The 24,098-nt window shown below is 36.8% G+C and overlaps 1 protein-coding gene across 1 annotated transcript in view; it reads right to left on the reverse strand.

Moving 5' to 3' along the window:
• Window positions 1-24,098, reverse strand: part of LOC145478390 (huntingtin-like) — a 50,712-nt gene that overhangs the window by 25,094 nt on the left and 1,520 nt on the right. Inside the window, exons 3-30 of the mRNA XM_081456406.1 lie at window positions 23,683-23,803; window positions 21,665-21,724; window positions 21,357-21,436; window positions 20,414-20,480; window positions 18,615-18,686; window positions 18,185-18,326; window positions 17,451-17,659; window positions 15,552-15,720; window positions 14,219-15,101; window positions 13,555-13,604; window positions 13,172-13,266; window positions 11,278-11,379; window positions 10,998-11,035; window positions 10,468-10,531; window positions 9,926-10,026; window positions 8,951-9,027; window positions 8,421-8,545; window positions 7,546-7,806; window positions 6,593-6,765; window positions 5,200-5,260; window positions 4,476-4,826; window positions 3,923-4,030; window positions 3,740-3,817; window positions 2,808-3,055; window positions 2,352-2,427; window positions 1,675-1,839; window positions 923-978; window positions 78-241 (exon numbers count right to left, since the gene is read on the reverse strand). Of these exons, the coding sequence (XP_081312532.1) occupies window positions 78-241; window positions 923-978; window positions 1,675-1,839; window positions 2,352-2,427; window positions 2,808-3,055; window positions 3,740-3,817; window positions 3,923-4,030; window positions 4,476-4,826; window positions 5,200-5,260; window positions 6,593-6,765; window positions 7,546-7,806; window positions 8,421-8,545; window positions 8,951-9,027; window positions 9,926-10,026; window positions 10,468-10,531; window positions 10,998-11,035; window positions 11,278-11,379; window positions 13,172-13,266; window positions 13,555-13,604; window positions 14,219-15,101; window positions 15,552-15,720; window positions 17,451-17,659; window positions 18,185-18,326; window positions 18,615-18,686; window positions 20,414-20,480; window positions 21,357-21,436; window positions 21,665-21,724; window positions 23,683-23,803 (4,196 nt within the window). The remainder of the gene's footprint in view (window positions 1-77; window positions 242-922; window positions 979-1,674; window positions 1,840-2,351; window positions 2,428-2,807; window positions 3,056-3,739; window positions 3,818-3,922; window positions 4,031-4,475; window positions 4,827-5,199; window positions 5,261-6,592; window positions 6,766-7,545; window positions 7,807-8,420; window positions 8,546-8,950; window positions 9,028-9,925; window positions 10,027-10,467; window positions 10,532-10,997; window positions 11,036-11,277; window positions 11,380-13,171; window positions 13,267-13,554; window positions 13,605-14,218; window positions 15,102-15,551; window positions 15,721-17,450; window positions 17,660-18,184; window positions 18,327-18,614; window positions 18,687-20,413; window positions 20,481-21,356; window positions 21,437-21,664; window positions 21,725-23,682; window positions 23,804-24,098) is intronic.

Below are 24,098 nucleotides of genomic sequence, written 5' to 3' on the forward strand. Positions count from 1 at the left end.
TTAATACCTAAACACAAAGGGCTTCAAGAAGAAGAGGCTGTTGTAAAAGAATATGACTACTGTAGATAAAAATGTACCATGAGTTTGAGCTGGCTGCCCTCCTGCCATGATACCATCACAAAGCTGGATTATTCTCGGCATTCCCACAATGGCTTTAGCTTGATTAAACTTGGGCTGAAAGCACTCGTATGACAGTAATACAAGAAACTGGAAGATGTGTGGAAGGAACGTGTCACAGGATCTGTTGTTGGAAGAGAGTGCAAGGGTTAAGGGTTAAGACAGGAATGAGTCATGCCATCAATACTTCCCAGCCCCTAACGAAGCCACCTTCATTTGATTTGTTAAGAGTAGCTTTTACTCTTGCATTCTTAAACCAGTGATGTCACAATACAATCCGAGAGAAGTTTCTTGGCATATCAAAAATTAGACCTGTACCAATTTAGACCTGCTACCGTAATTAGACCTGCTACCGTAAATACTCGCTCCCGTTTGGTTGGAAGCGGATGAATTTGTCCCTAATTGAATCAATAGCTGAACAATTAAGTCTTAAGTGTATCAATCGCATTTAAGCAATGGAGTCAGCTCTTGGTAATGAAAGCGAACAGGTCCCAGATGAAACTTGAAGGCTTTGCCATACATGTAAAGTCCGATTTGTAAAGTTAGAAAACTAACATATTTCATCCCGTGGCTTCATTCTAGCAACCCTCTATGACGAAAAGACGTCAGTTTCTCTGATAGAAGCTTGTATTTACGGTTGATTGGTCTCTTTTTTCTCTCGAAACAGGTAGGGATTATTTGTATTTGTGAACAGATCAGACATTTTCCGATCTGTTCATGTGTACAATCAATCCCTAATTGTTTCTCAAATAGACCGATTTCCTATGCAAACGTTCATCAATAAAATGATACAGAGAACACTCACTTTATCTGCCCTGCATCAATGTATTCAAACTGCTTCTGAACATAGCTTATGAACACCTACGTGAAAAAAAAAAGCAAAGCACGCACTTTTACTGGTTTTAAATTTATCAAGTCAACAAATAACTTCTCATTACTGGTCTCAATATATTTTGTGCAGGGTTGTTGGGAGAATTGTAAAGTGTCACGGCTGTAAGTCAATATTTGCCGAGTCTGTTGGAATATTCATGTACTTGCCGAAGTCAGTCGTGGCAAAAAGGGAAACACAAGGGGATTTAAGCCAAGCATCTGATTGCAGGAGAGCACGGTAATTTTGAGCAGGATGAGAAGAGGTGAGCGCATTGGCCAATAATATACTAAATATTTATTTTTTTTTATATAAAAAACGGTTGACACTGTGACGGTCAATTGATTTGCTCGGTGCCTGCTAATATCAAATTTAATTCCGTATTCAATTAGTTCCTATTATCTTTTTGACCTTTTTGTTATATTCAGTTACTTTTCTTTCTTTCCCGTTTTTTTTTTCTCTCCGCATTGTAACAGTTCACAACCAAAAACCTTAAAATCTAAAAATTCAATCCTGCTAATCAGCTAGATAAACTCTTTTTCCCGTTCCCGTTCTTCTTCTTACGATTTTAACCATTTGTTCTAAAAAAGGTACTTAAGTTTTTGTTGTTGTTTTTGTTGTTGTAGGGTTGTTGTTGTTGTTGTTGTTGTTGTTGTTGTTGTTGTTGTTGTTGCTTGCACCCTGCTTACCTGATCAGCATCCAGTAATGAGTAGTTCACCCTGAGTTTGATGAGCTGAGCCAACAGACTCAACACCTGCTGTTGTAAGATGACATTACTCGACATGGTGTACTCCTTCAAGGCACGGATCACTAGTGGTTCAAACCAGCGGATAAATGAATGAATGGGGGATTGCTAAAATAGAAAAGAGCAAACAATATTATCATTATTCTGTTAAAGAGATACACTGCAGATGGTACATCCAGAAAAATTTAGACCCATCCCTTTTTCAACTTCTTCATTAGCGATCTGTTATAATATTCCTAATCTTTGGCACTTTTCTATCTCAGTTAAAGTTATCTTTTTAAGTTTCCTTTAATTTCTACACTTTTCTGATTTCTATACTTCCCTAATTTCTACTTTCTCCATAAACCAAAGTTAGCACAGAAATCAATGGACAGGTATCATGATTTATGCAGTGATTATGGATTGTTTCATGCTTGCTTCCCAGGACACCACGTAGTTTATTTTCATAACTCAAATTTCACGTAACAATACTGTATGGGGAGAGTGGAACGAAAGATGGGTTGAATGACATCATACGTGAAAGAAAATATGTAATTTGGCATAGCAAAGGACCTTAGGGCAGATAGCCAAATGGTCCAAGAAGACAATTAAGGAATACAGTAAATAAACACATTTTCCACCTTGTCCAGTTTCATAGTAGGTCGAACAGAAATAGCGGCTTTTTTCCTGAGCCTTTTGATAAACACTCCAATACCTCTGTAGAAACAACAAACAAATTATTAAATTACATAGGAAAACACTTACAGGTGTTTACAAGGCAATTCTCTATTTTCCAATTTCCCGTGATTCACTCTATCATTATTTAAATGCTCTTAGGAGGTCTGCATATCACAACCATAGTTTATGCAAACTTTGAGGGACAAACAGAGTGAATCAAGAGGAATTGGAAAATAGAGAATCTCCGTAGCCGAGATGACTGTCATGGTAAATGTCACAAATGAACACAAAGACAACAAGATGATAGCCATGCTGATTGTGACAATAATGATGATCAATGAATGGCACTGAGCACTTCGAATAAACAATCATCTGATCTTTCTGAAAAAACAGGTGAATAAAAGAAGCATAAATTATACCCTAAAGAGTCTGATTCGTTTCCTTTTTCTTTAACTTCTTCCTTGGGTTTCAACTTCTCCAGCGTCTTTGTAATAATTGTTAATGGATGAATAAAACATGAGTGATAAAGGCTTTCATCCGGGGCCTTTAGCTGGTTAGGTTGTTCTGGCACTGTCACATGACTTTCAGCAAGGCAGGGAGGAGCCAAGGCATTCTGGATCAGTTCTGGTTGGCTAAGGGCATTGATACCAAACATTGCACGTAAAAGCTGTCAAAGACAAGGAAAATAATTTAAATTATTTTCCTGGTGTCGTCCTTAAAAGGACATGACACCAACATGCATTCTCTATTTAAAGGGAGAGTGATCTCTTTAATGCTATGTACAAAAAAAAAATTGTTGGTTTTTTCACATCTCGCTCACACAAACTAGACAATAAAGAGCACATCAAAATCACTCGTAGAGAAATCCTAAAGCCGCATGTGTTGTTAGGACCTAAAGATGAGATGTTTGCCAATCCGTCACTACCACAGCTAGTGCACCAGAGTGGTTTTCAATTGACTGTACAAACCAATACCAAAGTAATCACTCTGGCCAAACACAAAGAACACAGAATATCTAGGAAACCATTCAAAACTGGAAACAAATACAAGTAGCTGAAGCAAATGGTTGGAAAACATGTGCGAGAAAGTCATGACTGATTTTGGTTTTACTTCTGATTGGTTAAGAAAGTGATGCGAGGTTTTCAAAAAAATCGTTAAGAAAGCAACACACCACTGTACCACCTAATAAAACCAGACTAGCATCCTAGCCTGCGTGAAGACACGAAGGAAAGCAAAACATTGATGTCCTTGTGATGTTTCCTTAACCTAAAAAATTATAATACATGTAAGTTGCTCATGAAAATAAGCTTCCAGGCAGTTGAGTTAAATGGTTGACTACATGATTGTATACCTGTTGGACACATAAGAATGTCTTTGTTGCCTCCAGTTTCTCACAAACTTGTAGATAGCCAAGTATTTCTTCAATGTGCTGAAACAAAATAGTTTCCTCAATACAAAGTACTACGGTAAAAATTTTAAACAACAAAAATACATCACCTACTAGATCTCAACCATCTTGACAGTAGTAACAAACCTTTCCAATGTCAGCAAATGCAGTGACTTCAAGAAGAAGAGACAAAGCATCCAAGGTTGCTGCTAGGAACTGACAAAACTTGTCCTGGGCTGGACTCATCAGTGTCACCTATTGAAGGAAATGTGATATTCAAAATGCAAAATGGATGCAACAATACATTGTGCAAAATAGAGAGGCCCATGGATAACTTGCAGAACATTGGGTTTTTAGCAATTTCACTTCAAATGTACCAGACATGGCAAAGAAAACATAATATTGAAATGGGTTATTGTTAACTTAACCTGTACATACCTGGAAGAAACAACCTAAGTTGACTAAAAGAAAAGTTCTAGCCTCTTTTTTCTTCTTCTTCCTCCTTTTGGTGACAGTCTGCGTGTGCATGTATCCACACACAGAAACAAGAATCCACGAACATGTACGGATAAGTGTGTGCCTGTACATGAATGAATGCATACGCACGACAAGCACGTATCATGTTAAGTAGTCAAATGGGAATCCTTTGTTTCTTCAGCAGCATTATTTTGTGTGCAGTGTCAAACAAATGACTAATTACCTGGTTGTTGGCATAAGCTCCTTTAATGATTTCATACAACTTCATGTAGTGCGGTAAATGGTGAAACATGCCAATGCTGCTCTTGGGAGGAGGGCTCTGTGTGTTTTGATCTGAAGACTCTGTAGGTTGTCCACCGCCCCCTTGGGTCTTAGATGGTGAAACAGGTTTATCTGAAGTCGCTTGGGATAAATCTGCTTCAGAAAGAGCCCGCTTAGTCTTGGTCAGTAGTCTCTTCGGAACAGTTGTAGCAGGACTGGAACCAACGGAAGCAGGAGAAGGGGTCTGAGGAGCAGCCACACCAGGAATAGCAGCTGATTGTTGTTTGTCTTTATTCTGTCCAGGAAAAGAAATCTACAGTGGAACAAACACACAGAAGCAATCAAGTCCAAGAATATGTAGAAGTACGTAATATGAAAATGTTATTCTGAATGTAACAGAGTGACTTCAAAAGTGTTCACCAAAATTTGGGATTTGCAGTTCTGATAAGACTCTTAAAATCACACTTTTTAGGTAATATTGTTCACTGTTAAAATAGATGTATATCAAAACCATTCTCATACAGAACCTAAGTCAACAAAATTGAGAATTAGAGAAATCACTCTTACATGAAGCAGTCCAGTAACCTATTACATGGATGTAAATTTTGTTACTGTGTTTTCATGTTTAAATAAAGTTAACTGTCTATCTATCAAACAATGTTTACAGAAGTAGTCATTTACTGTACCTTAAAGGAATGAGCACCAGGAATGTTGTTCTCAACAACATGAGAAACAATGTTCAATAACCTAGAAATTATTAAATAAAGGTTTAGTGATACTACTAACAGTAGTGATGTTTAGGGCATATTGGTTTGGGTGTTGTCAGTCAGGTAGCTGCCGGTTTCGCCCCATGGCGAGTTCGCCATCACCGAGTTCGCCCCCACATCATTTTCATCTACACGCACGCACATCGACTCAACTTGATCGAGCTTGCCCCCAACCAGATCGAGTCGCATATAGAGATTATTCCTCGTTCTTTTATCCACAGCCTTAGCGAGGAAACTTCGCTTGGTGACTTCGCTCGGTGGTGAGTTCGTTGGTGGCGAGATGACCGGTAACCGTTTGACTTTGTTGTTGTGCGCGCGCTGGCTGCAACAAGCGAACAATCGTCATCTAAGCTTATCAAACATACATAGACTGAAATGGTTCTAAGAAAACCTTTAATAACTCGATAACAACTACATAAATACGAACACAAAATTTTGGGGCAAACTCGAAATAGAAATTTTATAGTGGGGGCGAACTCGGTGGGAGCAAACTCGCCATGGGGTGAAACCGGTATCATTCGTCAGTCAAACCTAGATGCTTGACATTCAGGTCCTAAATGTTGTCTATTGAATTGTGCTCTTGGGCAAGACATTTTACCCTCACAGTGCATCTCAAAATCAACTGTACACGATGTGCAAAGGTGATTTACCCTACTAATTAGTTTGCCTCATTGCTTTAAACAAAATACAGTATGATAGATTGAATAAACTTTGTGTTACGAAAAATTGTCTAGTCAATTTCTAGAACAATCTAGAACCGGAAGTCATTCAGCCGTGACCAATTAGTATAAGAACATTCCAGAACATTCTGATCCTTATGTAATTACTCAGATTAGAAACTGTGTCAAACTACTTAATTTAGTTCCAAATAGAAGTTTCTAGAACTTTAAGCCTCATGTATATTAGAGCGAGCGTTTCTTCTGTGAGAGAGATTGATTCAAATTTGAAGAAGCTTAGTGCTGTAAATTCGTGAAGTTATCTTACGGAAATAAATTAGTTTGTTGCTATTACCAGCGATCCTGAGTTCTGTTTGGAAACAACCCTGCTCTTCAACGATACTCGTAACACTTTGTTCCACCCATCTTTCAACTGACAAACTTGAAGTCCATGGGACATCTCACGCTTTCAATATATTTATTAGTTTTGTTTGAAAAGAATGCACAATAAATTATATGGACTGTTTTTCCTCCTGCTCCAAATTGCTAGAGCCCCTGCTACATGTATATAAAAATATTCCTTTTGGAGGTCCATACTTTTCTTAAAACCTCATTTAGAAGATAGACCACTAGTGCTGAGAAGCTTAGAGTCTTACCTTGTCAAGTGGAGAATTAGTTTCTCTGCCTGGGAAGCTAAGGCACTATCAGTGAACACACTCCAGTGTTCAGCAGAACCGATAGGCTCATCTGAGGGCCCTCGCTCTGAGTGAACTTTCAGTGAAACATGGACACCACTACAGCCTGCACCAAACAGAATGTTCCCTGCAATCTGTGTAAAATACAGTAGTAATATTCACCATACAACCTCATTGTTCTGCCTTGCTTTTATAATGATAATTTATTCATGATAATGTATAAATTTTAAACTTCAACTTATTGGTTGATATTACATGATTCTGCTTTGTTGAAAAACATTTTGGTGACTAAAACTTGCCACATGTTCACATAGTAATACTTTTATATTGATCTACATAAACATAATTTCCAAAGTTTTAACTTTTCAGTTATACTTGCCATTAATAAGAGTAATAAGAGTACTGTTATCAAAGGGGTCCTGTCTAAATAACATAACATAAGCGTAGGATAAAAACTAAAATAAGTTGATAATTATTATTAACTGATATATCCCTCCCAGTGGTGGTGATAATGTGATTTTCATATCTAACAGGACACCAAACTAATTTTTATATTGATCCCCAAGAATAAAGTTAGTAATAATTGAACATTTTGCCATTACCAAATACAAATCCTTCAGGGCCTTCCCATGTATGTAACCTTTTTTAATCAAAATAAATCATAATACATGGTAAAAGGGGAAATCATTTTTTACAGCCACTGAGTTCATGAAAATTACTAGATAATAAGAAAATTAAATCACTGATTAAAACTTCCTAAGAGACTATATTTTATGAAAATATGACCTTAGGCCATGGGTTTTTGAAGCATACAAGCATTCATTGTCAAAAAAGGAGTGTGTAAGATTGCTCAGTTCCATTACATTATACAGTGTATCAGTCACTAGCAATTCAAAGTTTTCATGAACACTTACTTGAAGCAACTGCTGATGTGCAAAAAGATCATAAGCCAGCCCTGAGGATATCATACTACCCACTACAACTGACAAAGGTCCTCCTCCCCCTGTACAAGCAGCACTTGGACTAGAAGGCCTGGAGGGAGAACCGAATGACCCTATGGGTTGGGTAGGTAGAGGACTTCTACATGAAAGTGATACACTACATCCCCAAGCTCCAGGGTAGTTTGCAACAAGGAATGACTCTGTCAACAGTGATAGAACATGAATGCATCCAAGCTGTTAAGAGAAATGACTTTTATAAGTTGTAAAGGAAATGGGTTATTCAAAATAAAAAAGAACTACAAGCCGTAAACTACTCAGTTCAATTTATAAGCTGTTGAAGACTGTTCAAGATAGCATCTTTTTGTTACTAGTAATCAGCCCCTGGGCTTATAATAAATTGACATTGGTTAATTGTGAAAAGTGATGATGTTTTAAATGATTGTTTGAGATAGGAAGGTTTTCTGCAAGCTTACATGTACATATCATTCCCTAGAGAGATCAAAATCTAATTCCTACAGTGGAAACATTTCTTAGAAGAAAGTTATGTGATAGAATAATGTATGTAGCTTAAAGGGATTGCCTCTACATACGAACAGACTTGTAATTTCATTTACTACTCCTTAGCATGCCCTTGATCTGTGTTACTTTTGTGCAATATTCATACCAATAAGAGAAGTGACTGAGAAACCTGCCTAAGAAAGTTCTCTTTCTTAATTGCGATGGGCACCAATTCCTACACCTTATCACATTAGATTAGTAGGGGTGTGATCAATAATTAAATTACTAATAATTATTATCATGAATGGACTGAAAGCAGCTGCCATCTTAGCAAACTAATTATACCATACCGTACAGGTCCTTGATGTTGAATGATTCAGCTTTGTTGTGATGAGTGACACAGCTCTTGAAAGGTTGGCATCAATAACTGACTGGGTATATGCCTTGCATTGGGATTCCTGAATACAGAGATTACCTGAAACATAAAGTACTGATAATTCGCATTGAATTCATAAATATTGATAATGTGTGCTACAACCCTGTACATGTATGAAAGTCATTCTGTATCTTGAGCAATTCTAATTTCTTTGAAGAGATGTTCTTTAAGTTAAGAAGGTCTACATGCAGTTGAAATAATTATAAAAACACTCAAAATCTATAGACAGTCATGTCCAATATACTGTAGTCATAAACTATGACACATACATGTACAGTACATATTGTTCCATTAAGGGAGATCATACCAAGCTATACAATAATATCACAAAAATTTATCTCAGAAATAATTATCTCAGATAAAAAAATAATAAAATAATTTCATGATCAAAACAATTGATTTGTTTAATATTATTAATGATCAACTATTTTATAACAAACTTACTGATTTGACTTCGAACAGCAGAAATTACCACAGCTTGTTTGTCATTGTTTAATGAATAAAAGAGTTGTGGAACCATGCTGGAGAGTAAAGACAAGGCAATCTTAGAGCAACTGTTAATTATCAAAAGTCTTGAAAGCTAGATAAATCTCTGTTTTAAATCTACTTTCACACTTCCCCATCCTGTTACCCATTGAAATACCTTCAGTTTGTATCCTGCAATTCGGTGTTTTAATTCCAGTGTATCTTGTCTTAAGCTTATCCTTCAATTCCTCTCCTACAACTTGACCTTCCAACCACATACATGTTCAGGACTGTAAATTTGGGCAGTTCTGCTTCCTGCTGTAAACAGGTCTCTATTTCTACATTTCTGGGCAGAACGTTGTGTCATTGCTATGTTACCCTCCACTTCCCTTTTCCTGTCTTTAACTGCATAACAGTTAGCAAGTAACTTCCTCTCGAGTGGCCAAATGATAGTGTAGCTGCCTTATGTTCTTGGGCAAAGCACTTTACTCTTATTATTATAAATTATTACTGACACAGTGCCTATCTCCACCCAGGTGCATAAATGTGTACCAGTGAGTTTAATGCTGGGGGTAACCCTATAATCCCATCTGAAGGGGGGGGAAGTATAAATTTGCCTAGTAACTTAGCTTACATGTAATATGCTACAGAAACCAAGAAAGCTTGCAAATTTGTTGCAACAGGTCAGTGCAGAAACAGGGCAGAGTAACTTGCCATGGATTAAGCACCCCATTCAGAGGGAGAGGCAATTCTCAATCCTAGCCATGCACCTGATTGCACAGTGTAAAGTGCCAGGATCATTCTAACCCTTCCCTGGACTTAAATCATCTAAATTGTCAGTTTCACATTTCAATGTTTTATTTACTTTTTTGTTTACTTGTAAAAACATTTTTTAAAAGTGACTACGAACTGAATCTTCAGATTTACTTGTCATTTTTTACATCTCTGCCATACCTGACAAAACACTTGGCAGCTGCAGACCTGACTCGGATGTCATCATCTTCCAACAAGTCCAACACCACATTGTTAATCAGATCTTCTTGTAAATTAGTTTTCTTTCAAAACAATCAAAGAAGTCTTTTAAATTACATTTTATTAATACAAGTTTATCTGACTACTTCTTCACAAAACAATATACACTGTTTTGCCATCATGAAAAACTCTCCACAAATTACAAATTCTGCATTACCGTAACTTCAGCTTTCACAGAACAATCTTGCAACATTGATCAAAAGGAGTTTCCTTACCGAATCAACTTTGAAAATTGAGTTTTCTATCAAAAAATTGCCACATGTACAAGGAAGAGTGCAATAGGCCCTTAAAATTTGATTTGAGGAATCTTGAGTTCTTTTGGCTGTAATAATTGATCTAAAATGTCTAAGTATGACAAATGGCTTACTGAAGCAAATCAGAAGAAAATACCAACTTTATAGTTGTAAACAGAACACAGTACAGGTAGAGTAAACTTCAACAAATTTGACAGGTATATAACTTACAAATAATCTTTGCATCCCTGATTCCTGGTGGTTTTCAAATTTGCTTTTTAAAAATGTCAAGAGCCTGAAAAAAGGTGAGAATAAGAAATCAATTAGGGATCCACAGTTATAATTAATTATACTTTTGTTAGCTCATGATACTGTAGATCAAACAGCTCAGGCTCGAGCCCAGGCTGGGGTCACTGTGTTGTGTTCTTACTGTCACAGTGCCTTTCTCTGCCCAGAAGTACGTGTACATCATTGTATAAATGGGTGTACCAGCAGAATGTTATGGCATCCTCACAGCAGAAGTTTCCCATTCTAGGAAACAAACAATCTAAAATTTGTATTACACTATGGACACCAAGACTCCATCCAATGTTTTAACCACTACACAAACCTGTGTGTATAACAAGTAGTTTGAGATGTAACAAGCAGAACACAGTATTTAACAAACAAATGAAAAATCACTTCCCCTTAGCATGTTGTTTCACACTGTATACTGTTATTTGTCAAACAATGATTGAATTAGTTTTAAGTTAGGTTGATACCTGAAGTCCACATCTTCTAATATGTCTAGTAATTCAACCTGCATAGATGAACAAAATAGGATTTTTATTTACATGTAAGTAAAGAAACTCTGGGGAAACAAACAGGTCATATTAAATTTTGTTGAAATAAATTGACCAGACGAGTACAGTGTAGCATTTACTGTAGGTATGAAAAAGTTAGCTGAGTTGATAATTATTTTTAAAGTGCCTTAAAAGAACAGGTTCATCAACAATATTATACATTTAAAGCATGGTGTGCTTTAAATTGTTATAATTCTACCTTTACAAGCCAATAAGAGTTGTTTCTCAGGTGAGAAATGATATTCAGGAGGTCCAAAGCAACCTTGGAGTGTTTGCTAGAGCACAGCAGGGAGAAACAGTTCTGAAAAAAAAAATATTAAGAGTAAAAAAACTAGTGAGAAAATCTCAGATAGTGCAGAGCGTAATTTACATCTCTGATGCAGTAGTCACACAGGTCCTCACCCCTGCTGCTCTCTCCCTTGGTAGTCACCTACGCCTTTTCCCCTTTGCAGAATATGAGCGGACAAAAACTTGATAAGACATACTCTTAGCTGAGTGTATGTTTCATGTTTGTGTTTTGCCCAAAAATAACTTACAATTACCGTTTGTCAAGACAGTTTTAAATTTATTGTGGTATTTTATCTTGAGTTTCGTTCATTTTGTAGCATTACTTTTCACACCAACGTTTGTAATTTGATACTTTTGTTTTCCTCGCCAATGTATGCAACAAGATACCTTTGTTTCCATGAAAATATAAGAAAGACATGTATTTTTTTAACTTACTGCTGGAGATAAATGGAATATAAAAGTTAAATATCAGCTGAAAAGTCGAAGAGGAACAATTTGTCTTATTCAAAACGTAAATTTTCATTTCACCGATAAACAAGAATTAATCTAATTATCAAATAGTCACATTGAATCATGGAATAGCGCGTTCTAATTCTGTTGCCAGCCGAGTTGGTGTAAACAATATAACCACATCAAACTAATACACAATGCCATTATGTAATACAACTGAGGAGTGTTTCAACGAGAAGTATTGAAGGTCGAGATCTTTACTTGACTGAAATTATATCCCACATCGGTGAGCGGGTCACCTCATCGACTGATGAAATTAATTGGAGGTTTCAGTGAGTGCCACGGAGTCTGCGGCAATAATAACGAAGTTTCTTTTGTCACAAATTTACTAGTTTTACATATAACTAATGCGGGAAAGTTTCTGCTGAATATGATCTTTGGGTTCTCTTTCACAGAAGAGGAAATAAACAAGCTGCTAAGGAGAAGCAATATGTTCCAATTCTCTATTTCAACCCTGGCAAACACACAATAGTTATAAAACAGCAGACGACATTTCCTGAATAGAGCTAGGAAAGATTCCAGAAGATACACAGTCCCAGTAACGTTCTATGGACTAAAAAAGGAGAACTGACGTTACCTGAAATATAACTGCTATTCCCAGCCAAAACGAGAGTGTGATATCACTCATTCCAAAAAGTAAAAAAACCGGTCATCTGAACTTGAGAACAGAGTTTATCGCACTAGCAATGCTAGAATGCATGCGTCTTATATGCTATGAAATGTATCTTTCACCTAACATATAGTCAACTTTGATGCTAACTAATCTGCGCATGCTTTTGGAGCAAATTGCTTCTGTTCTTGAGAGAATGGCACCACAAGGATAGCATGAGATTTGCAAAACCATATATATATTTTTGCCATGTTATCACGTTTTGCGTAGTGCACTCGGGTACCTACTGCACCCAGCCCCCCTTCCTGCAAGGCTAATTGATTAATTGAAATTAATTAATTAAACAAATATTAAAGTTTACACCTTATGGCGTTAGTACATTAGTGTCTTAGCGAACAGCAGCCCCCTAAACCATCCCAATAGTGCACTCTGGGAAAGACACTTTGCTCTGACTCATAGAGCCTCTCCCCACTCAGGTGCATAAATAGGTACAGGGAAATTTATGCTGGGAGGTGGCCTTGAGATGGATTAGCATCCCATCCACGGGGGAGTAGAATGAGATACAGTCCTAGTTGCTTAATGCTACAGAAACCAAGATAAGCTCCAGCTTTATGAGGCCACTGGCCAGAAACAAACATAACCTTGTACGGTTTTTCTGTAGAAATGTTTAAAATGCTTTTTCTACCTTAAGAGAAATGCAAGCTTGTCTTATAGCAACAGGTGAGTCATCTTGAAGAATAGACTTCAATACTGGCATCAGGTCTTCAAGTGCTAAGGGAACTGAAGAAAGAAACATTGTATGAGGCTGTGTTTCTTTGGGATGTTCCAGATTAGGATCAATGATCCAGGATCACTTGGACCATGGTACACCATAAGAATTGAGGAATCTTTACACAGCCATGTGCAGCGTGGATTCACTAATCAGTTTGGATCACTGATCTTGATTCTGACTACCCAAAGGAATGCCCCCTTAATAATTTACACTTCAGTTCAGCCCACAGCTCCTGCATGGCAAACATTTAAAATGTAAATATCACACATCAAGTATATGTACACGTTAGTTCATACCTGTCTCCATTTCCTGACAAGTGTCAATACACCAAGTGTCAAAATCAAGCCTGAGATTTAATTAAATAGGAAAACTTATTAACTTATTAATTGAGTTACATGGTAAAATAAAAGAATTTTTTTAAATGCAGCTTGCAATTGGATTTAAAATCATGTCTTAGTATTTTGCAAGAGTCATTAACCTGTGTGAGTGTGTGGGTATCTTGTGCACAATTTCAAGAACTAGGAGAGGGTGTAGCTGCCCTTCACTTCAGATCAAATTCAATTAAAATTTTTGTAAAAATAACACATGAGCAAATGGTCAATGGTGCATAAACATTGCTATTCCTTTGAAGAACACTGCACTCATTGGCAAGTACAATGTAAAATTTGAACCAAGTAAGGACACACCACTTGACAAGTCTGAAACAAAAATAATGTGCCCTTCATTTACCAGTTTTATTTTGAAGACATGAGGACTGGTATCAGAACTTGGACAACCACATACAGGAGCTTACTTAGGAACTGCCTACATTCATGTAACACATCGATTGCCTTAATTTGTAGAGAAAAATAATGCTGTTTGCTAATTTCTAGCAGTCTCATTCTTACACATGTAGTTACTGAAACTCCTAACAGCTTATTGAAAAACAAATCCTACACATCTGACACTGTCACTACTAACCTTCCCTTCTCAAGTCCTGTTCTAATAACATTTCCAATCACAGTCGACAGACTTCCTCGAAGCTGTGGATCTCCATGACCGCTGAATAGAAGAATATCTCGAACAAGCTGAGGGCTTGATTGACGCAGTTCCTCATCATCTGACTCTTCAGATGACTCAGGCAGTATTCGGACCAAAAATGCTTCAGGATGCAGCTTAACAGCTTGCGCAATGCAGGAAAGAGCCAAAGATTTCACACTGACACGAACACTGGAGTCTGACAGCATTTCTCCAGGGTTTCCAGACAAAAGAAATGAACACATTAGGCGGACACAGTGGATGAGAGGAACACCTCTGCAGGCCACTGCATCAATCTGAAAACTTCTCTCAACAAGAAGCCTCACTTCCTGGGTTGAAACTGATTCTGTCCTTATGGTATCATCATCAGTGGATGACAATTCATGTTCCAAGTCATCACTGTCCTTGCGAGCAACAGATTCCACTGTACCATGAGATGCTTGAGCCTCACTCCAAGTTGCATTGTCAGTTGCATCGTTATCTTTCTCGACAGCATGGCCAGGATCCGATAAAGACCGGGTCACTCGTCTACTTCCTGTGTTTCCTTCAGACACCAGGCTTGACATTGGATTGAAAACATCTCCTCCCTCCATTTCCTCTCTTGCTTGATCATCATCAGTGACAGAACTGCCATGTAAACGCAGGTGATCCAACTCTGACCTCAGCATTTCATCCGTTGTTGCTTGATCTGTATCCAAATCGGTAGCAACAGAGCTGCCAATTCCAGTGTCTACAGTACTAGCTGTACTCTCAGCAATGGATGCTATTTCTAGTTCACTCATCACTGAGCCACCTTCAGACACTGTTTCCTCAAGAACCTCCAAGCCTGGAGAAAGGGGTAGGTTGACAAGTCAGTTAGATATATAGCAGAGTAAATTGGTAATTAACAAAACTGCAATTCAAAAATATTATTAATAACATCTTCAGCTTCATCCTCAAATCTATCTGAGTAAGTGTAAAAATTCAAGCGGGAGTAGGGCAGATGTTTATTGCAGAATGTAGTGCTGAAGGATTAGAATTTATACTCTCATGTAAAACCTGACAAAAAGAAAATGCCCAGTTGAAAAAGTCATAGTGCATTGCATGAGTACATGCAGTTGCTTTGGAGGGGGGGGGGGGGAGGGGGCATTTAACAACAAGGACTTTCTGATGGTGGTCCCTGAGGAGAGTTGGTTGCCGATGAGAGTGGTCACCAATAGAGCTACAACTGCACTAAAGAAATAAAAATACTTGCACATCCACAACATGAGTACAAAACTGTACAGTGCATCTGTACCTTTCTTGAGTATATCGGAACCTGTGCTTGGTGTTATCCCCTCACTGGATAGAAGAACTGACAGAAGAGCAGGTGGGGGAGTGCGCAGAAGCTGAAGTAGCGTTTCAAGAGAAGCTGTCACCACGTTGTGATTTGAGTGCTTTGTACAGTACATGATTACTTCATAAGCCTTGGAAAGACAGCAACAAAGTCCTTGATTAGCTTCAAGAATGGACAATATTAATAGAGGTTAAAACAAAATAATTATGCAAGAAGATTATACATATATTTTACTATGTACATGTACATGTATAACCCGAGTTACACCCTGGGGCAACCGGGTTCAATATTTCGATGCCCCTGAAAACTGTTTGTTGTGGCCTTATTCCAAAACTAGTTATCTACAAGACTGCTAGGTCTGTGGAAAGTCTACATGTAAAGTCTAAAAACGTTCAGTAACTTTTAAAGTTTACTTATTTTTTTAGCCCTGTAATAGCATATTTAATTTGTTAGTTGTAATGCAACTTTTTTATACTTTTTATCATGATATGTAAAGTGCTGTTGAATATTTTATATAGCTAGTGCTATAAAAATTATGTTTTATTATTTATTATATGGCCCATCTACTATAATCAAATAAAATGGGCAATTTAATACAAAATTGAGATGGGTGCTGTGCTGTTGTCATATCTACCAGGAACCATTTGCACAAAATTTGCTGTTGTGTGTTTTTTACAACTGAAATCATTTTGGTAAGATTTTTTCATCGGTAGTAGTTCATCATTAGCTCTGTCAATAATTGGTCACAATGCCTCTCTAAGCTTTTCTTGTGACACTGCGTTGTCTGTTGGGCTGAGGTGGGGGGGAGGGGGGGAGGGGAGTCAGTACTTAATATGTAGATATATACTAAATGTCTTATTAAATACAGTCAAACCTCCACTAATAGCCACCTTTCTATAAGGGTCACCTCTCTTCAACGGCCACCTTTTTTGTCCCAGTGGATGGTCCATACATTCACCCTTATTTTGAGCTCTCTACAACATTTGGCCACCTCTACACCCCTTATTTCCATATCAGCCACTTCTCTACAATAGCCACTTTTCTCTGTCCCCAAGGAAGCTGTTATGGAGAGGTTTGACTGAACAAACAATTTGGCTTTCAATAGGGTTGGAGAAATGGCTAGACATTAAATTTCATTGTGATCCATGCACAAGCTAAAAGTGTTAACAGTATGATGGCTTCTGGTCAGGACTTCACAAGTCAAGACAATAATACTATTACAGTTGAACCTCTGGTTGGGACCACCTCTCATAAGTGACAACCTCTCCTCAGCGACCAGTTTTCCAAAATACCAAACATTTTCAAGTCAAGTCACTGTATTTGGAACCTCTTGTAAACGATCACCTCTTGTAAGTGACCGTGACCACTTTTAGAGCTAAAAGTTTGAAATTTTCTTTCGCTTTTAACCTTCCATAAGTGACCACTTGACAGATGGTAGAGCGTAAATTGAATAATAAGGTGTTGTAACCATATTGTATTCCTGGGTAGTACAAGAGACAGAGATTTCTCAGTGGGAAGCACACTCACAATTTTTCTCAAAATTGACTTTTTGGATAAATAAAACACTAAAGCATGGGGTACACTGTAAGTCTCTGCAATTACCATAATGCTGATGGGGTAAAATTTTGACCCAATAATGGTCTAAGCTCTCGTAAGTGACCACCTCCCACAAGCAACCACCAAGGCTTGACATTTTGGGTGGTCACTTGCAGGAGGTTCAACTGTATTTAAAATATCATTTTGCCCAATTTAAAGGCAAAATAGTTATTGTGGAGGTACAGGTCTTTCAATGTTAAATACACTTGTACTATGGATTTTCTGAAACATATAAATTTTGTTAAATTATTAATCATTGTCAACCTGCAAAAGCTGATTGCCTTCTATCTGTATATCACCAGGTACTCCATCGCTAGAATATGATCGCTGAGAACCAAAGCTGCCTCGCAAACCTTTCAGACCACGTCCACTTGAGGAAGAACTATCCAAATTGGGGATCATGTGCCGTAAACACATCAGCACACCAAGATAAACAGTTGAGTCTTTATCTTCATGAAATGGTAGCACCAAGCCTAACCAAATGAACAGAAAGTAATTTCATAGGATTCATAGTAGATGAGTACATTTACAAAATTAACCATTAATAACATATATGATACAAGGCACTGTAGTGCACTTGGCATGTAAAACTGGCAAACTGACAATATTTTATTTTGGAGCAGGGATATGTTTAATCTCTGCAGTTTGGTCTAGAACAGGGTAGCAATCTTATGATATTACTGACAATTATTCTATGGAATCAAAAACAGGATAGGAAGTTTTTATTTAGCATTAGTCTGACCTAGTATACATGTAGACCTAGAGTATAGATCTTAAACAAAGCTTTAGCACCTACATGTACATTGCATCATGTACATTTCACCCTTTACTACTGAAGTTATGTACAAGTCATGTAAATTGTACATTAACAAGGTAGCATTTTCACCAACAGCACAGGTTCTTACCCATTTATCCAGGAGCACATGGAAAGGTGTATAACTATGGCAAAATCACTATGCATGTACATGTATGTGATACTTTACTTTGTAACATCTCACCTAACAGAATGTTTAGTAGCCATTCATAGAAGAAGGTTGGTTTGCGTGAATATTGACAAATGTCAACAATGCCACTTGCTGCTGTACGTCTTGTTGTTGCAGATGAGGATCGCAGGTTTGGCAGAAATGTTTTCAACAGTTGCTGCAGATAAAAAAAAAATAAAACTTTAATGCTGGGAATTTCAAGTAAACTTGCAACCCTCATGAACTTGTACGAAAAAAACTGTTTGCAAAGCACTGGACGGTACTACCAGTAAAATTACTTGGTTATCCTTTTTTATCCATAATTGTTTTAAGCATTCACTCATGAATAAAGTAGAAACTGGACAAAAAAAATCAGAGAGCATTTGCAATATGCAATAGCATGACAAAGCATACTACAGGTATTTTTTATAAGATTTTCTGTTACAAGGAGAATGGCAAAACATACCTTGACCTCAGTATCACTAGTAAAACTACCCAGAACACACATGATCTTCTGCATGGCAGTGGCCAGTGTTTCCTGACCAAAAAAGCAAATTCCATGTAAGCAGTTATCCAAACACACATCCTGATGTGTGGATCCAGAAAATATCCATACCCACAACAAGGATGTCACTGGAAATTCTGAGGGGGTGGGTGGTCTCAACAGCCAAATTTTTAAAGGGAAAGTATGAAGCTAAGCGGGAAATTCCAGGGGAGAGGGGTACAAACCAAACTATAACCATCCTTTGTGGAGGTTTGGATATTTTCTGGAACCACACAATCCTAGAGAACAACTCAGGTCACATACTGCTCAAGGGTACATACATGTACCTGTGCTAAACTCTAGTAAACCTCGGAGCATGAAGCGACTAGGAACTCTATGTGTTGACTGAAAGGATTTTTTAATTCGTTACCAACCTCAAAATTTTGACAGACAGCCCTTTCAGCTATAAAGTTCATTCTAGTAGGATTCCAGGATTATGTTATTTTCTTATTGAACAAATATATCCATTGGCAGCTTGCATCTGTGGAAAAAGCTGAACATAGTTCAACCTTTCCTGCAGATGCGAGCTGTACACACACTGGCTTCATTGTATTCCACAGCAATAATAATAATAATAATAATAATAATAATAATAATAATAATAATAATTATAATAATAATAATTATAATTATAATTATAATAATAATAATAATACATAATATTTTAAGAGGAGGCCTCCAATCACCCTAAGGTGGTTTTCAGGAGGGTCCTCTGAGAAAATAAATGTTAAACCTTTAAATAAATGTTAAACCTTAAAAATACATTAAAATCTAAAATACAATAAAAAGGACAAAAACCTATGCGGTAAGCTAACTAACTAAGATTAAAAAAAAAAAAAATAAAACAAGAATTAAAATACTACTAACTAAGGTTAAAATGGTTCAATAAAAACTGTTTCAGTTTGTATTTAAAAATAGTTTTCAGCATCAGTTTCTTTAAAGCACTTGGTAGTGTGGCCAAGTCGTTAATGGCTTTATAATATGTTTTGCTTTTTCCCCATTCTGTTCTTGGCCTACTGACTTTGGGCATGTAACCACTTCGGGTATTATAACCGTGTTGTTGGTTCATGGTGGATCTGAATACACCGAAATGTTCGGGGATGCTACCTTTCATTGCATCTTGCACAACACAACACCGATGACCGAACCGCCTCGCATGTAAAGACACCCACCACAAAGACGTCAGAGCCTCTGCTGATGACATTTTCGACTTAACGATCTTCTTCGCAAAGTGATTTTGAAAAGATTGTAATTGTTTCATCTGTGTTGTAAGACCAGGCTGGTCACCCCAGACAATATCTGCACAATCTAGGTGTGGTAGGACAAGGCCATTAAAATATGATGTGAGACTTTTCTGATCCAGCATATGATAGATTCGATTGAAGACTGACAGGCAATGTCCTAATTTTTGCAAATTATTGCAATAATTTTATCCAGTAAAATTTACACTCATTGACAAAAATAATGTGACAGTAGAAATCCCCCAAAATCTGGAATCAAACATAGTAACTGTTAGGCCAATTGCTATACCTGGTACTATAAAATTAAGTGTACATTATGGTATAATGGTTGACCCTTTTTATTACACGTGACTGTCTAGCTGATCACTACAGAAGTGTCTAAGATAAGCATCATTGCACAACATACAAAATTAACCTGATCTGGCAGTTGCTCACTTGTAAACCAAATTAAATCATTTTTAACTAACAGTTTTTCCTCACCTGAATTGAATCTTCTGTACGCATACTTACACGAGCTATACATGGTAACAAATTAGCAATAAATGGTCTGAAATATAAAAATCAGAATCAAACAAGTTAAATATCTTGAAAATCTACACCACATTACATGTATATTATTTAAATAAGTAATTTTAGCACCGATCAGTCACAAACAATTTCAAGAACCTACATTTCCAACTACATTTGTTACCTTTTCAAAACATTATCTTTATGGATCCAAACAGAAATAAGCACAAAATAGCTTAAAGACTGATCAACACCCAGTATTAGTTTGAAACCTTTATTATGAGTATATTAAGTACAGTGTAGAAGTGTCAGCTTTGTTTCCCACTACCAGCATCCCTGACCCAGGTACCAAAACTGCACAGCTCTATACATGTAGCACATAAAATCATAAAATTCCAAAAAAGAAAAACACAGCCATGTGGTACATGTACATAATGCTGAGATTTATTATTAACCACAATTAAGAGAAGATGGAAAGGAAAACAAGGAAAGGTGCATGTATCTGAAAAAAACTTTGGGTTTGGTAGCGCTTCAAATGGAGCTCCAAGCAAACAGTGAAAAATATTCGGAAAAAAAAAATTGATTTACTTCTTCCAGTTACAATATTTTTCCTTCAAATTGGGTTGTATTCTAAAGTGTTGCATAGACCCTTTTCATAAATGGCTGCCAATTATAAATTCGTTTGTGAGTACTAAAATTAGGCTGACTAACCTTGGTTTTGAGTTGCTAATTCAAAAGCATCTTTACTCCCAAACGAGTTTAGTGACGCTAATTTAAATACATACAAAAGAATTTTAAATTGGCAGCCATTTATGAAAAGGGTCTATGCAATCACTCACGGGTCATTGGTTGGCACAATACAGTGTATGAACTCATGTCATTATTAATTATTAGATAATTGTTGTAGCACCCCTACCGGCATTTCTGTGGTCTTATTAAATGGCACAGGTCACCAAACCGCGACAAAGCAGCTCTCAAACCTCTGGCAGAACCATTCTGAAAAAATTCATAACATTATTTTTCCTTGAAACAAAAGCCAAACCTATACATTGTATAATAAAAAAAAAATGATTGAGTGTCTGCACATTGGTCAGATGTCTATCAGTGATCTATACTGAAGGTTCTTAAAACTACATACTACAGTTCTTTCACTCTACTAGAAAATTTACCTCATAAACTGCACTTAGCCACTGCTGACAAATTAAGGACTACACAGTGTCATACCTTCTTAATTTCCTTGTAAAGCTCTACATGTATTCGTCCCAGATAAGCATCCATTAAACCCTGAAAAGAGAAATTACTAATAAGAAGTTCAACATGATTGAATAAGTAAGGCTCCAGGGAATATTTTCAACACAAAAATTCGTGAAAGCAATAAACGATGTTTTGACATCTTATGCGCATAATTGAAGATCTATTTATAATGCAAAAACCTAACCTACAAATCAACTTGACAATGACATCCTGACGATGTTAAAACGTTTATTGCTTTCACTAACTTTTGTGTCGAAAAATTCAGCATGATTGGAATAGAAGATATTTTGATGAATCTGATTTCTCGAATATCTTTTTTCGTTTCAGAGATATTTACGTTTTTGTAAGAAAAGTGATGACGTCATAAGTGGTTCCCCTAAAACAGCACAACACTCAATCGAGAATAACTCTAGAAATGTAAAAGCAGTGTTCTTTAAACTTGGCACAAGAAATGTACATCACAAAAGAAAAATAATGACACCTGTCGTGCCACTGCCATGACAACAGTTATGCCGCTGGTTCTGCTTTAATTAAGACTAAAATTCCCAGATTTTATCTTAAACAAGGATCATCCACTCCCACTAATCTAATGGGGAGAATTAAGACAATATGGGAACCATATGTGTTCCGAGCAAGACCCTCTGTCCCACTTTAAAAGGTTGCAAATGGAGATATTTGGTTTTTCACAGAAAGAGACTGGAGCCAAGAGTGTTGCCATGGCAACAACATAGTAGGTGTCCTTTTGTTTCTTTTGTGATGTACATTGCTGATGCCAAGTTTGAAGAACACTGCTTTAATATTTCTAGACTTATTCTTGATCGAGTGTTGTGCTGTTTTAGAGGAACCACCTATGATGTCATCAGTTTCCTCATTTGCATCATACAAAAACGTGAATATCTCTAAAACAAAAAAAGATATTCCAAAAAGGAAAACGCCATTCTCATTTACTTTGAAAAGCCTTTCAAATAAGCAGGAATTATTTTTTATTTCATAGACACTTTCATCATTGTCCTTAGGACTTCAATAGGAAGTGACAGAAAAGGTTGTTAATCTAGAAATTCCCTTGTAACATTGCCGGTTTTCTTCTGATAACTTTTTAACAACTATTTCCATTGGTTTTAAAACTATTTGTTAACAATTTAGATATTATAGTTGGAACATTTCATAAAATATTCTCTGGCTAAAAATATTTTAAAAACACAGTCAAGCTCTTGACAGCCTTAACTCCAGTCTTTAAAAGGTGAAATGATAGAAAAGGTGCTAAAAATTCTAAAATAATTCTAAAATTTCTTCATTTCACCAGTTGCAGACTGCAGCTTAGGCAGTCAAAAGCTTAAATCTGTTTTTATTATACTATTTTACCCATTTTAACTATTTTACAATGATTCATTTTGACTGCAGCCCTCAATATAGTCACAAATTTAGATATTAATAAAAATCAACTATATTTCAACAAAATACAAAATTCAACTGCCCAACATGAAACCTCTATTACAATTTCCATAACAAGGTAACGAAATCAACAAGTAAAAAAAAAACCTTTAAAAAACCAACTACTGCAAATGGTTAGACGTTCAAGTCTTCTTGGATAAGGACTACAAACCATAGGCCCCATCTCCTGCATCTTCAGTGTTACATGGTTAGCAAAGGGTGTTAAAGAACCCACACACTTGTGGCAAAGAGTAGGACACAGAGTTCCTGGTGTTGTGGTCTGGTCTTGTCTAAGGGTTAATGCTTCACATAGGGTTAACTTCATTGTGCCTTTCCCCCTTGCACAGAATTATCCAAAGAAAAATTGCTATGTCTATACCTAAATGTTTGTTTTTCCAGGCTACATGTACATCTCATTGCATGACTAAGGACCTCACTTAAGATCTTATCAAATTAATAAAAAAAACACCCCTACACCTGGATCAAAAGCTCAAAACACTTCATATCAAAACTCTCTGCTACACTGTAGATTCATGAAAATGAAAACAACATCTTACCTTGATGAGTTTGTTAAGAGATTCACCAGCAACCAAACGCACATCTGACTCCTGGTCATCACAACTGCCCAACAAAGAGTCCACTGCTATGGCTAGGATCTTTGGAAATTCTGTCAGACTCCTTATGGAACAAAAAAGCAAAGCAAAATCTTCTTACAAATCCCCTAGCACAGAGCTTAAAATGTAATGAATACATGTACACCAAATGAGAATGATGGAAAGCTATTACCATACATATTAAACAGTGATCCACAGTTTGCATTCAATGGTAGCTTCTCTTCATTCATCATGATACTGCATGACTAATTACCAGGTTTCTGGAATTAGCAGTCTGAGTTTACAGTGCATATCCATTTGGAGTAAAGACTAAGACAAAGCAATTTTTGAAAAGAGGTTTTAATAGCCTTGAGATAATC

This window comes from Orbicella franksi, chromosome 2, assembly GCF_964199315.1.
Source record: "Orbicella franksi chromosome 2, jaOrbFran1.1, whole genome shotgun sequence".
In the NCBI taxonomy this organism is placed as follows: domain Eukaryota; kingdom Metazoa; phylum Cnidaria; class Anthozoa; order Scleractinia; family Merulinidae; genus Orbicella; species Orbicella franksi.